Source organism: Pseudochaenichthys georgianus, chromosome 22, assembly GCF_902827115.2.
Source record: "Pseudochaenichthys georgianus chromosome 22, fPseGeo1.2, whole genome shotgun sequence".
NCBI classification, from domain to species: Eukaryota; Metazoa; Chordata; class Actinopteri; order Perciformes; family Channichthyidae; genus Pseudochaenichthys; species Pseudochaenichthys georgianus.
In genome coordinates, this window is record NC_047524.1 from 7,120,485 (window position 1) to 7,135,585 (window position 15,101).

General features: G+C 38.7%; 1 protein-coding gene across 14 annotated transcripts in view; it reads left to right on the forward strand.

Annotated features, from left to right (window-relative positions):
- The window catches only part of mark3a (MAP/microtubule affinity-regulating kinase 3a), a 61,968-nt gene that overhangs the window by 4,642 nt on the left and 42,225 nt on the right, over positions 1-15,101 (forward strand). For 5 of the 14 annotated variants that reach the window (XM_034111287.2, XM_034111280.2, XM_034111281.2 and 2 more), the window contains exons 2-3: positions 3,343-3,525; positions 4,938-4,991. In XM_034111287.2, coding sequence (XP_033967178.1) covers positions 3,343-3,525; positions 4,938-4,991 — 237 coding nt within the window. Of the gene's footprint in view, positions 1-498; positions 715-3,342; positions 3,526-4,937; positions 4,992-15,101 lie in introns of those variants that run through there. The other 9 variants (XM_034111278.2, XM_071201692.1, XM_034111288.1 and 6 more) reach the window with 4 other exon arrangements.

A 15,101-nucleotide genomic window follows, 5' to 3' on the forward strand; every position in this document is an offset into this window, starting at 1 on the left:
TGATCATTCTTCAGTGTTTCATAATGCTTTTTTCTCATGTTAACATAGTTTTAATGGATAATGAACGTTTAAAAACAGAGCTTACGATAAATCGAGTGATAGAAAAGTAATTTTCAACTTTTTCCAAATGTATTTAGTCGATTTTCAAGCAGATAAAGTGATTCAAGCTAATCCCAAATGAGCCCTTTTTTGGGTCATATATTATTGTAAATTAATAATTGATGGGTATTAGACTTTTGGTCGAGCAAAACTGGACATTTGAAGACATTCAGGTTCTCTATTAAGTTTCTTATGGTCATTCTTTGACAATATTTTGACGTTTCGTAGACTAAGAAATTATCAAAGAATTGAACAAATCATAAACAGATTATTCAGTAATGAAAATAATCCATAGTTGCAGGCCTATTGTTAACATACTTTGCCAGACTAGCAGCATAACACTCTTCCCAAAGTAAACTGTACGTCCCAACACTGTTGCAACAGCTAACTGAATGCTTTTATTCTGAAAGGACAATGTCCCGGTTTCCGGTTTCTATGTGTCTGCCTGTAAGCAGGCGTGACTGGGATCACTTTGTCTCCCTCTCTTGTGTCTCTGTGGTTATCTGGGCTCTGAGTTGGGGAAAATCTGGTGTAGTGGGATCTGTATGGGCATCGACAGTGTTTTCCTCTTCAAACATGACGGGCTCGCATGCAGCCAGGAGACACCGCAGCCTTGTGAGTAACCAGCAGTTTAAGATAAAATTTAAACTGGGACATATTTCTTGTTTACATACAGGAAGTTGTTAACCAAAAAAGGGTGTTTTTATTGGGTTTTAACTTAAGATATATCTGTGTCCTTTCCCTGTTGGAAGGCACAGTTTAAAGTATCCCGCAGCCTTTTTCTTTGTGGCGTGTCTGTGGTATTCAACAGTGACCTTATCCTATTTTTATCTCCCCTGCTATCACTGTAGAAGGCCTAAAATATTCCTTTAGTCACTTAAAGTGTGTGTGCTGCTCAGCAAGATAGTTTCAAGTGACCTTATACTGGTTTACGGCATTTAAAATCTTCTGAGGTATCTGTAAAATATATTTTTTGGAGGATTTTAAGTTTGTTTGGACCATATCTAGCTTAAAAGTGCCTTTTTGTATTTACTTTCGTGTCTATAAAGATGACTTATTCTAGCTGTCTTATCCTCACAGTTACTTTTGTGAAGTTTTTTTGGATATATTCGTTTGTTGGGCATCATGTTTGCCCTCTGCTCTGGCTTTATATAAGCTTCTAGGTTTACATAAACTTGTTATTCAGTTCCTCACTTAGATCGTTGGGTTTTAATTGTCTGCCGGGTGAATGGGGTTGGTTAGGCTGGGGATGGGCAGAGGGCATGTGCTGTTAATGAGGTATCGCTCAGTCGATACTGAGGCCGCACCGAGTTTCTATCACATTCGTATTGGGACACAGAGGGGGTGCTTCTTCTTTTTTAACATGGCACCCAAAAAATAGATCAATCCCTACATTGGTGGTTCTGTCAGAGTTGTGCACACCAGAATTAAAACAACACACTTTTTTCCCGCACTAAAGTTAGTCTTTGGTTAAAGCATGAAGTTTGTTAAGTTTCCTGAGGAGTTTTGAACTTGTTGTCGTTCAATTTACCACAAAAAATATTCCTTTTTATACCTTTTTGCAGCCTCAAACAATATTACATAAACAGACAGGATCCTTAAAGGTTTGCGAAATGCTTTATGTTAAACGTGATGTCTTTATTAAGCTTGGTAATATGCTTGAATTTGAACATACTACATAAGAAACATAGTGTGGTGATTTACCTACACAATAACTAAGATCAAAAGTCTTCATTTCCTCTTTAAAGCTTCTCACACCAGACCAGCAAAACCCAGAGCTAGTTTAGCATTCAAATAAACATGAATGAAACTTCTCAAAGTGAATATGAACAGATGTGATGATCACAACATGTTCTAGATATTAAGGAAGATACAAATTGTTTACCCAGTCATGTTCTAGCTAAACTGATCAAGAGGCGAGATGCATCAAGATCTCTGCTGAACAGTTTTCTTCAACTGGAAACCGTATTTTGTTTCCTGTTTCTGCACCAGACAGCAGCGACAGTATGGATTGACCCATTTACATTTTCATAAGCATTGTTTTTATCTGTTGGTTTATGCTCAAATAGTCCTCTTGTTTGTCTGTAACTGTTAACCAGATAATGTTGAATATAGACAACATTTAAAAACAGTATAATTGTACAGAATGTGATACAAATAGACAATGTTTGAAAGAAATCCACAGTTTGTTTGTTGTGCCTTCTGTTATGGTTGCCAACCTGCGGCAATAACCTTCGTGAGACATGAGGCAAAATGTCTGAAACAAGTAGAAATCTGTCCTCTGAGATAAAGATTTCTGGTCCTAAACAAAGTCACATTTATCTTATTTAGTCGCCCGTTTCTGGTGCGAGAACGTGACCTTTATTTAAATGTGGAGCCGGTGACTGGACAAGTCTTTTCAGTGTGTTCTCTGTGGGAAAATGTAAGCAGCTTTCAATTGCCAGAAGCAGCAGAAAATGATCATAAATTGATCGTCTGTTTCTGTTCATTATGATTTAAGTTCGTACAAATGTTGTCAGTGTAACTTGACTTTTTCTTCAGCAGTCTGCACCTCTAATGATTTATTTAAAATAAATAAATAGTTTATAGAGAGAAAATGAATCTGCAACAGTTTTGATAAAAGCCACATTGTCCTTTTTCTTTCAAGAAAATCTGCGTTAAGCCTCTTACATGTGAGGGTGTTGTACTATTGAACTGTTGTTTTGACAAAACAAGCTAGGGCCACTTGTGATGAATGATTTTCACTATTTTCTTTTCATGGACCAAATTATGAATCAGTTAATCGGATTTTATCGTCAAGCAAAGGCAAGTTTATTTATGTAGCACATTTTCAAATACCAAGGCAGTCAGAGTGCACATAATTAATAAAAAATTGGAAAATTGCTTAACAAATTAATAAATGCAAATTACAAGTTGAGAAAATAAACAGTTTTTAACCTGGATTTAAATATGTTAAATCCACTGAAAGTGTATTCTAATTTTAATGTAATGCTGGCTCTAATTAATATCTGGTATATAAAATGGTGAAATTGCCTGTAAAACACTTTTTCAGCCATCTGTGGCTCGTGGAAGAAAATCTCTCCTCTTCTGGGAGCAGGACTATAAATATCAGTTTATTTCCTGCAGAGCCTAAGAGGACGCGTCACACCGGGTCAGCATGAGTCACCGAGATGTTTCACAGCGTGTTCGATTCAATAACCAGCACCGTCTCTAAAATAAAGTGTCTCTCTTTTCCCCCCGCAGCACACGTCTCACAGTAATGGCCGCCAGGAGAACAGCACTCGCTCGGCCCGGAGCGGCGTTCGAACCCGCAGCTCCGAGGAGCCGCAGCAGCCGCACGTCGGCAACTACCGGCTGCTCAAAACCATCGGCAAGGGCAACTTCGCCAAGGTCAAACTGGCCCGACACATCCTCACCGGCAGAGAGGTGAGACAGACACTGGTTATTTTAAAGGTCACCTATGATGAAAATCCACTTTTTCCTGTCTTTCTACATCAACATGTGTCCCCTCTGTGGAAAGACATTCTGAAAGTTTCAGGAAAACATATTCTCTCTCTTTTTTTCCCGATCCATTTATATAAAAACCTGTCTGAAAATGTAGCAACTGTTAAAAAAATCTAATTCCCCTTGCGCAACATTTCTTTCTGATTTAGATAAACAAATATCACTGAAGAAATATGGTAAAAGTAGTCTTGTCGTATTATTAACATAGTAAATATCTTTAAAGTGTACACAGATTAGAAATGAGACTGTGTAATCTTCCCATTACAATACTTGTTGGGTGAAAGAATACAAAATGTTTAAATAAAGCTAATAAGAAAATGGTAAGATTCAAATGTCCTGCAGCCGAGTTTTGCTTATCCTTAGCAACTCATGTATTTATATTTGATCTAGTGATCATTTAGATATTGTAATAAGTAAACTAGTAGAATAGTTGACGTTAACTTATAGTTTTGGTCTCAAACTAAGTTATTTGCTCCTTATTACATGGCTTAGTTGAATACTCGATTCTGATTGGTCAATTCAGAACGTGACACGTTTTTAATCCAGAACAGACAGACCGCTGACAAGGATTTATTGATCGTTGTTAAGGACGCTCTCATCTGCAGAAAGAAGTTCGGTCGATTTAACTGTATACTGCATGCTTCGCGTCGTCGGGCTCCTGATCTGCCTGTCGGGTGTTCTTTCCACCAAAATGACCGCCTCGCTGCACATTATCCCTTACTTATTCTTTCAGCTGAAAAATGTCTTTCGAGTGTCAGAATGTGCCCAACATATCTGGCTTTTTAAAAAACGTGTAAATCTGGGGCTAAAGACTCTGTCATAATCTGCCGTTACGTTCAATTCCCCCGTTGGAGTTAATACCGTGTCCGGCTGCTGGTGTCCTAAAGGTCAAAGTGTTAAAACCCCACGTGACACAGAAACAGGAAATGACTCTCGGCGTGGCGTCTCTGCTCGAAAGCGTCTCTGCTGTAACTCTTGTTGGCAGTAATGGATGTTTTTCAGGGAGAGCCACTGAGCATTTGGATTGGTTCATAATTGATGAAGGGAAAGAGCAAGCTTCTTCCTAAAGCTGCGTACGACATTTGAAAGAAACAAGGTCGTGTTTCCCTCCATCCCCTCCTCGTGCTGTTATATATTTACTTCATAAAGGAGGAAGTTGAAACAGTGTTATTGCTCGTTCAGATTGACTTTTCGGTATTTAAATGATAAGATAACTTCACTTTCCTTTCCTGTGTGGTTGTCTTTTAGATTTTTTAGATTCTGCTTCCTCTTTTCCACACTTCTCCTCTGCTGTTACATCCTCTTAACTCTCAATTCTGCTGTTTATTCCACAGGTGGCAATTAAGATTATAGACAAGACGCAGCTGAACCCGAACAGCCTTCAGAAGGTAATGTACCGCCCTTTCTTCTTCCCTCTTCTTCGCTTTGCTACTACTCGCAGGCTGTGGCAGAATTGATTTATTAATTCATGAAGCACAACAGATTGAGTATTAATTGTGTAAATGGGAAGCAGGGCATGCTGGGACTTCTTCTCCATACAGAGTTAAGTGCTTTTGATTATTTAGGTGTAGTGTTGCACGGTGTACCTATACTTGAAAGGTACCGCCATACCCTGCCGTTAAAAACGTTACGATTCCTCCGTTTCATTAGTATCGGTACTTTAAGAATGACGGGGGAAAGTACTCCGTTGAGAAAGCGCCGTTTCAATAAGAGCCGTGTGTGTTCAGCGCTCTGCTTCCACTCCCTGCACTGCAGCCGTGCCTGCAGTCCCTCCCCTCTCAAGCACGCTCTACGTCCCTCCCCTCTCTCGTGCATGTGCTAGCTGCCAGAGCATGTGAGAAAACGTGGAGCAAGTGGCTGCAAGTGGGAGTGCAACTGCCGCTGCGCCTCGGCTTGTTGACAAAAAAGACGCCAGAAGCGAAATGTGGAAGTATTTTAGCTATATCTCTGACTGTGAGGGCAAGCCTACGGACACCACGAGGCCTGTCCGTGAGAAATGTATTCATTTTTATTTAATACGAATTCTTGTCATTTATTTTATTTATTGTTCTCATTGTTTAAAAGTTTGTTCTGGTTCTGGTGTGAAATGAAGCACAATAATTGGAATCGCAATTCTTGACTTGGTATCGAAACCAAAATGTTGGTATCGTGACAACACTATTTAGGTGTGATGATTTTCAGTGGGGATGATTCAGCTCTCACACTTTGGTTGAAATGCTTCTCACGTTGCACTGCTTGTTCAAATCTAGCCTGAGGCGTTTAAAACAAGATTGTATCTATGAGTGGTTGCAGAAATATGCAAATATAACATTAACAAATGTGGCAAGTAAGAGTTCTGCATTTAAAAACTACACTTAAAGACGTCCTATTATGCCTTTCCGTTAGTGTGTTTTATAGGTTGTCATGCATGTAAATGGTCTGCTAAGGCAAAAATCCCTTTGAATAAGTAAAGTAACTAAAGTTATTGAAGTAAATATATTGGATGGGGAAAAAAGGACACGATTTCCCTCAGAGAGTTAGCGGAGTAGAAGTATAAAATCGCATAAAATGGTAAAAAAAAAGTACCTCAGAATTGCATTAAGTACTTATATTAATGTATTGACTTTATTCCACCACTGGTATCTCTTGGCATTTCATATTGTCAGCTGAGCCAATATTGAAGAAAAGCAGTAAATTAAATATTTTCTACACTTGTTCATGCATCAGGGGGTCCGCGGGGTTTTAAAAAGTATTAAAAGTTGATAAATCAATTTAGCAAAAATGAAGGCTATTAAAAAGTATTAAAGGGCATTTTCCAAGGTATTACATTTTGTAGCTTGTTTTCAATAAGTATATAAATGGTCCAAAGAGGTTGTATTCTACAGTGTGCCTGAATGTAATCATTGCGTAGGTGTGTAGTGTGATTCTGTGTAGTTTATTTATGGCATCCCGTTGGGTTTGACGTAATCTGAACAGGACATTGCACACTCACTGCTTGATAGCGTGATGGTCTGTTTACGCCGGTTGTTAAACAACATCGTTATGGGGAAATGCAAGTCTGCGTCCAAATGGTTGGAAGATAAGGAGGAAGGACAATCAATACTGTATATAGTCAATGTGAGGTGAAGTGTGTCGCCAAGGTAACCGGTTAGAACTCAAAGTGGCGATGTGGTCTTAAAATGTATGGAAAGGGTCTTAGAAAACACTCAGGATTCCTGCATAGACCCTGTGCATCCTTTTTCCAACCCATGCTTCTTGGGTAGTCATGCTCCTGGGAGTGACAGCTCTGTTTTACAAATCAGGAAGGGGTTTGCTTGTAAAATGCAAATTTTAAAGCGCCTGAGCGCGAATGCTTCTTTTCTGCTTCCCAGTGAAACTCTTCTCACTTCACCGTGTGAAGTCTGTGAGCTGAGGACAAGCCGCCCCTAAATCTGTTTCTCTTATTCTGTGTACGCTCATTAATCTCGTTTTCCTTTATTATTCCCGCAGAGGGGAAATATACAGTGTTACAGCAAAAGCAAACAATAATAAAGTAGCTAACATGTTAAATATGGAGTTAATGAACTCAATCAAATAAATAAATACGGACAAATAAAGTGAGTAACAGCATTTCAATTGTTAAGTTAACATATTAAGGTTTGAGAAATGCTTCTGGTTACAATTAGCATAACAGATGAATGGAGTTGTGTCATTCTGTAATCTGTACATCTTGGCCCCGTCTCTCGGTGGTTTTCGGGGAAAGATATCGACTCTTTCTCTTCAGACAGGGGAGAGTCGACGGGGAGAAGTGTGTCTTTGAAGCGGTGATGATGTTTTTGATGCTTGTTGATGTTCAGCCGCCGCCCGTCGCTCGCCCCCTCTCTCCCTCGTCCCCCTCTCAGCGATCGACTAGTGGTTTTCCATCCGTTTTTCCAAAAGCTCCATTGATTGTGTTCTTTGTATCTCAGAGGCCCGTTGGCGTTAGCTGTGACACGACGCTGACAGAAAAACACTGAGTCATGGCGGCGCTGAAACACACAAAGCGCCAGGCCTTTGTCTGCAGCCCTTGTTGTTTTTTAGGTTCCTGCTTTGTCACAAAACTTTTAGGAATTTGTCAGGTTATTTTTCCCGGCTGCCCAACAGGGAGTTAGATTTCTTCTGATGTTTATTTTAAGGAACTGGAACACACTTCAAAAAGATAATTTATTTTCTTTTGTACTTTTACAGGATTGACACTTTAAATGCTACTATTCCTGTCGCACGTTTCTATTCATAGGCTCGTTTGATCTCTTGTCGATGATTTGGATATTCAGAGTTAAATGTAATCCTTACATGGATAAGAATTGTGGATTATTTTAAACATATGAACATTAATAGGAGTGCCTAATCTACCAGGGTCGTCTGTTTTTAAAGGAATATTGTGTTTTTACTATTGCACCACATGTGTATTAACTTGATTCAGCTATTATAAATTAATTTTTTATTTGTATAGCACCCTTTGAACCATCTTAACAATGTGTTAAACAACAGTAACATTCAACATAATCCATTAAACCTTTTGTTATGTTTGAAAAAAATAACATAAAAGTAACTAAGAATACAACTAGGAGAAAAAAGGACCCCATCAAAAGCTCTTGCAACTCCCATTTGAGAAACATAATAAAAGTAAAGCATTGAATACTTTAGGAAATCCCTATTATAAAAAAAAAATGAAACATTATACTTGTGACCTGTTGGTAAAGATTTATATCTTAAAGGTCCCATGTCATGGCCATTTCCACTGATCATAATTCCATTGTTGAGGTCTACTAGAATAGATTTATACTGTGCAATTTTCCAAACTCACATTGGTTTCGCATATGCATCTCTGTAAAGTATGTGTATTCACTCTCTCCACTAAACGGCTCGTTGCAGCTCTTGCCCCCCCCTCCCTGTGAGCCCAGTGTGCTCCGATTGGTCGGGACCAGTCGGGACGTTGTGAATCGCGCTGAGCTCCGTGGAGGTGTGATTTCCTTGTTTAGCGAAACACAGCCAAACTCACCCTGAGCACACACAAAGTCACAGCCGAAGTAAAAACAATAAGTGTGGCTTGATATTGAGTAAGAAAAAGGTTGATAAACGCTGTGAGAATGGGTCTGCAGAGAGAATTTCGCCGCGATCCCAACTGTCTGTTATCAGCCTGCAGCCAGGGAGGAGAGATCAGCAGAGCTGCCTGCACTGAGTGTGTGAGGAAGTCCGTGGATTGGTCAATTTGGACCAATCAGCGGGGGCTTAACGTAACGTAACGTCTCCACGGATTGGTCCATTTCGTTCCGGGTACGGATGGCATCATGCGTACCCGGAAGAATCAAATGGACAGTGACGTATCTCCAACGAGGCGTTTTGGGGAGGTCTTTTCTGTTTTAGAGTTTTAATCCCTACGTGGTGTACTTTGAGGGTTTTGACTCTGCAGACCGTTTACATGCATAAAAACCTTAAAAACGCACAAGGGGACGGGTAAAAACCGGAAAAGCATGACATGGCACCTTTAAGTATGAAACAATTTGATGGGATCTGAGAGACGTAGATATGCTGGGGATATCATATGTTTCATTTTGGTCTTTTAGTGGGATGTGTTGCAAAATGGCAGCATGACCCTTTAAAAGATGTTCTCTTTTGTTATTTTAAGAGTTGACTGAACGTCACCAGGGAAATGAAATGTTGCGTTCAGGTGAGGTTTTAGGGATTTATTTTGCTCTCCTGCGAGCTGTAACGGCTAACCTGCCTCAGACCTAACCTCTTATGCAACTGCAAGAATTGGCGAGAGGCTGAGAGCGGGGGATATCGTCTCTGAAGAGCAAATGTTTATTTTCAGACTCGATCTTAATAGTTCAGAGGAGCTGAGTCGGCTCTCACATCCGTCACAAGCAAACTCTTCTTCTGCTTGTTTTTTAAAGAAAAGAAAATCATCTTCTTCTAAAATCTTATATTCTTTAATCGTCTTTTTCTGTTTCTAAAATCTTCTTAATCTTTATCTCCTTCAACTAAAATCATCTTTTAAAACATTTTTCTTCTGAAATCTACTGAAGAGTTAGCTTTAAAATGTCCAATATTATGCAGAACGGCCATTTTCAGAATACCTTTTTAAAAATATGATTATTATTAAATCATTATCGAAGCATTCATGACTTTAATGCTGACTATCTTAACACACAGTAAAGTGCCATCATTTATTTGATTAATAATCTGAATCTGTAAAATACCTGAAGCCATGATTTATTTTATTTAGTAGTGTTAAAAGTATTTTCTTCTCGCTGAAGGTCTTGGTCAAAGGTCATGGAGGGAGTGTGGCACTTGAAGTCTTGATTTACATGTGAACAACCTCCGCTCGCTTCGCTGAGGGTTTCATTAAGTGGTTATAAAAGCCTTGGACGTCATTTAGAGCAGCCTTTCTCCACCCGTAGGCAGGGACTCTGCAGTGCGTCATCAACGTTATTAATATAACCGGAAGAAGGAAACTTGAGAAGCTTTTCTTCACTGTCTACAATAACAGCTTTTATTGTGGGAGAAAGTCATTTGGCAGTCTCTCAGCCTCTGACATTTAATAATTAGGGTATGGTATTGAAGCTTATACCCTTTTTGAATACTACTGGGTTATCAAACTGACTGTTACTGATTATTCATCACATTCTTAGTCTTCTTTGCTTGTAATATTCTGATTTAGTTGATCTCTCGAATGGTTCCCGTTTGTGTACATTATGGCTGGTTTGGGGCTGCAACTAAAATCATATTTTCATTATTGACTAATAATGAAGCCATTTCATTTAATCGTTTATTTGAACAGGGACAATGCACATTAATGAACACTTAAGACAATTAATGCTTCAACTGTAAATATGCCGGATTTAAGCTTTGAGCTAATTTCCATCCGTAGTCCCCTCACATATAAGAACATGACATTTATAAAGATAGCAAAAATAAATACATGATATGCAGAAAGAGCAAGAGCAGCATATACAAGTATTAACCACATGGCAGTACAATGTAGCAGCAACAGTACGACATATAAAGTGCAAGAGAAGATACAAGAGCTACCTAAAGTGCAAGAGGAGATACCCCTGTGTTAAAGTGCATTTAGCGGTGATTGCATGTCTGTTTGTTTCTCAACCATTCTTTGAGTTGACCTTTAAAACTATTGAGTGTGGGACAATCCCGTATCTCAGTTGGGAGGCTATTCCACAACGAGCTGCCTTTAATGGAGAGGACATTTTGTCCAAAAGTGGTCCGTCTGCGGTGGACCACAGTCTCCTCTGGTTTCTGACCTCGTGCTTTTGATTATTTAGCTCATAGAAAGGTAAGGAAACAGCGGAAAGGGTCAAGTTCACGACAACCTCTAATCTTCTGCTTGTTTTGTTTCAAAAACGTGAATATATCTGGTTTTAAATACATGTTATTAAGAACCATACATGACAGCACAGGAGAACATCCTGAAATAAGAGAGGATCTAAGATTTGACTTGTATTTACCGAAATGTTAAATAGAGTGTGACAGTTGTTGGAGGGACTGACCGTTTTTAAACTCAAGAAATGCACAGACAATATTGAGCTCTGATAAATATTTGTATATATATTTGTAATTGTGTGACGGGGCATGGGTTGTACAAAAACGTTTCAGATTGGAAAAATAAATAATTGTTTTGAAGTCGCCATGGAAAGAATTGGCATCTAAACCAAACTAGTTGTTTTAACTAATCCACCAGCTCATGTTTGCCCAACCCCAGACTCCCAAACCCCACAAGCCATTCTTAAAATTATACATTATTTTTTACTTTAGTTGGTTTTACTGCTTCAGGCCAATCAGAAGCATTCAACTGAAGCACTCTCCCTTTACATTTTGAATGAACTGCAACTACAATAGAGAAACTTTGACGAGGGTTAACAAATGGACACTGCTTCATATTAGAAATTCCACTAAAGTGAAGAAAGGTATGGACCCACTGCGCTAAACAAGCCTGGAGAGAGAAAGATTCAGAATCTCATAACGTGGATCTGTAGTTTGTCGTTCGTTTGAAGTCTGCGGGCGATCACAAGGAGGCATCTCTTCATTTCTGCCCTCGTAACTTCAAACATCTGAGATAAACCAGTCTTCTGTAACTTGCAGAAGTTAATTTAAACCACATTGTTTATTCCCTCAGGTGTGTCTCTCCAGATGGGAACAATTGCATTTTCGTAAGGGAACAAATAACTGCAAAGAGAAGCACGTCGAACAGAAAACTGCAGTCTGGGTGTTTTTATATCTCTGAAATAAACAATGGGGGGTCAATTATCTCAAAGGATGCACAGACATCCTTCTTTCCAAGCCGATGTTCCTATAATCCGATTTTGTTGTGATTCACCTCAAAGTTGACCAGAAACATGCAGTCCATGCTCTGATGGTGAGCCCGCAGGATTTTGGTTTACGAGCCTCAGATCACTCATAATTGAAGCGACTTAAACAGGATGATGCAGTTTTTCTCTCGTGAGGATGGACAATGTGAGATGATGACGCCCTCAAAGTGTGCGTCATTTTTCCTTAAGGTGCTTTGTATAGATCACACGGCAGATTGTGTAAGCGTTGTTGCATCACTGCGGCGGTATGACTGGATCTCCAGCAGGTTTACGTCCTCGACCTCCCCGTTGTATTCTGCCGGGAATCATCGTGTGTGTTTTTCCATTAATTCTGTTTACTGCACAACATACCTGACGAAGTATTTCCATCTACTGGTCTTTTTTTTGTTTAATTACGCAGATGGCAAATGACAGTACACACTTTAAGTAATCGAGTGGCTGCCATTTTTCCATTGGCAACGAATATGGACGTAAAAGGTTCTTTGAGGGCTTAGTAATTGTTTAATGTTGTGTAATCTTTAATGACATTTTGATCGTCTGTCGTCACTTTTTATGACTTCATTCAAACAAATTTAAATAGACCTTTCAATGTTTTGTTTATAGAAATGACATTTACAGACATAGGGTGAAAAGAGGAACTTTAGTACAGGCAGTATAAGAAAAATAAAGAGCTTTTTGAACATTAAAGCATGGAGACATGTCGCAGTCGAGGCACATAGTACAAATATAAACCTGTAATTTGCCCAACAATATTGTGATGAATGATTGATATCTTATAGTCCAGCCCAAGTTCAGAGCACCTTTTCTCTCTAGTACTCACTCCTCTTTATTCTGTCATATTTATAAATACAAACAAAAACGCTCCGATATTTCCCTCTGTGCTTTATGAGCGCTCAGGAGAGAGTCCTCAGTTTAACGGCAGTCAGAGTGGAGTGATGACAGTGAGGAGACCTTGGGCTCTTCTTCCCCTCCTCTTCGTCCTGGCTTGGTTTGTTAACATTTCTTCCAAACCGGTCGCCTCAGTCCCGAAGGCCTCGCTGTTCGCTGAAGCTCATAATTAACCCTTCAGTTGTCTCTGAAATGAGATGAATTATCTCTGTACATCCCACAGCCGGCGTTCACTGCAGGATCTGGGTGTTCAAATTACTATCATACCATTTGAAGTCATACTTATTATCTTTTACAATTGTTTTATTTTCAAGCTGCTCTCTAGACAGAAACAGAATGGGGGGAAAACCACATTTCACTATTGGTAGAAATAGAAAGACAGAATCATAAAAGTTTTAATGATCTCATAAATATAAAATATTCATGTCTTAATCGAAGTATACAGTGATTGGAAACAAAGGATATTGTTTCTACATCAGAAGTGATTTTGAGAACTGTTGATTCATTTGCTATTAAACAACAAATACTTTCATTCAACTTAACTTATTATTCTAGCACAAATGGAGCTACAAGATCAGCATATGTCCAAGGATAAAAGTTTTTATTTTGAAAAAACATGCAAGGACAAGTTTTGTGAACCCATTTTGCCTTTACTGCGTGATTTGACTACAATTCCCAGAAGGCTATAAACCATCAACACATAATGGGCCTAACATTTTGACTAGATGTTTTTTTTTTCAACATCTTTTGTGGGCCTTTTTGGCTCTTATTTTGATAGAGGACTGTAGAGAGGTGACAGGAAATGAGACAATAGAAGGGATGAAATACAGTAAAGTACTCCTGCTAGACTTTAAGGCAGCTTTCAGACTTACTCCCCTCATTCTTTAAATACAGCAGGGATGACAAACCGGTAAAAGGTTGAACCCTGCTCAGCTTTTGAGTCATGTTGAGGTGCTGCAATTCACATTCCTGCAGGATTACTTTGTAACATGAACAATACATTTCTGCAGTTTCCTTTACGTTCTTTACAACTCAAGACACAACCATTGTTGCCTTTGTGACCTTTCCATAGTAGGAAAACTTCCTTACAGTAGAAGGGGTGGTGTGTCATGTGACTTTACCTGTTAACACCATTTTGTACTAACCCTTAATGGTTGAAACACACAATGTTTAAGATGATACTGTGTCTAAATAGCGATGACTTATTACAATTACTGACCTCCCTTATCTATCTCACTTTGGCATAATTACTGTATTGTGCTGTAAATTGAGAAATAATCTTGTTTTTAGAAAATAATATAAATTCTAATATTAAAGCACTACAGTTTTTATTGTATTTTACATAATTAATATTTATTGTTTTTAGTAAAGTGTGCACATGTTTACTTTAGCTTCTCTGTTTATATTAAGATGTCTTTTGAAATGTAGCAACCGTTATAAATCCAATTTCCTCGTCCCCTGGATCGCTTGCAATTCTTTTTTTTATTGAGCAATTTATGAATCATTTTTATCCTAACTTTGGCCATACATTTTTCGGTGTATTTTATAAAATAATTGATCATTTTACCTTGTCCTTGACCCCAATGTTAAAAAGGCAAGTGATCCAAATATCACTCAAAGAGAATAGTTGTCTAGTAAAAGGGAAAAAATTGAAAGTATTCAAATGTTTTAAGCCTAAAAAAAAATCCTCTTTAACAGTGGGATTAAAAAAGAAAAGGTCCAAACAAAATATTAATTTAAAACACAATAAAAACCTTTTTTTTTTTTTAAAGATTTGCTCGTGAGTGAGTCAACACTGTGGCTACTCCCGCCTCGTGAAACATTAATGCCTTTTTATATGTTTTATGGAAGGGAAGAGGGCGAGGTGTAGTTAACAGCGGATCAATAATAAATTGCGCTCTGGGTTTTTTCTTTTTGTGCCTCGTACAGCGGAAGAATAAAAAGCTCTTTTGGCTGTTACAAATGTGCCTGTCTGGTCTCTGAATGCTGATGAGAGCGTGTGTTGACCGAGGGGTTTCTTATTAGAGAACAGGCTGGAGATGTGACGATGCATCTCTAACGTCATTCAGATCTTTTCTCAACCTCTCAGGCTGGATTTAACCCACTCTGTGCTGAAGGGGATCCTCCTGTTGGGATCCTTCTTTGAAAACGATCACCTTTATAATAGCAAATAATTATCAGGAGGTGGGAGGAGTACAACGGTCGTGTACTTCAGTAGAAGCACCAGAGGGTAGGAATACTTAGATAAAGTAAAAGTCCTGCAATCAAAATGTTACTCAAGTAAAA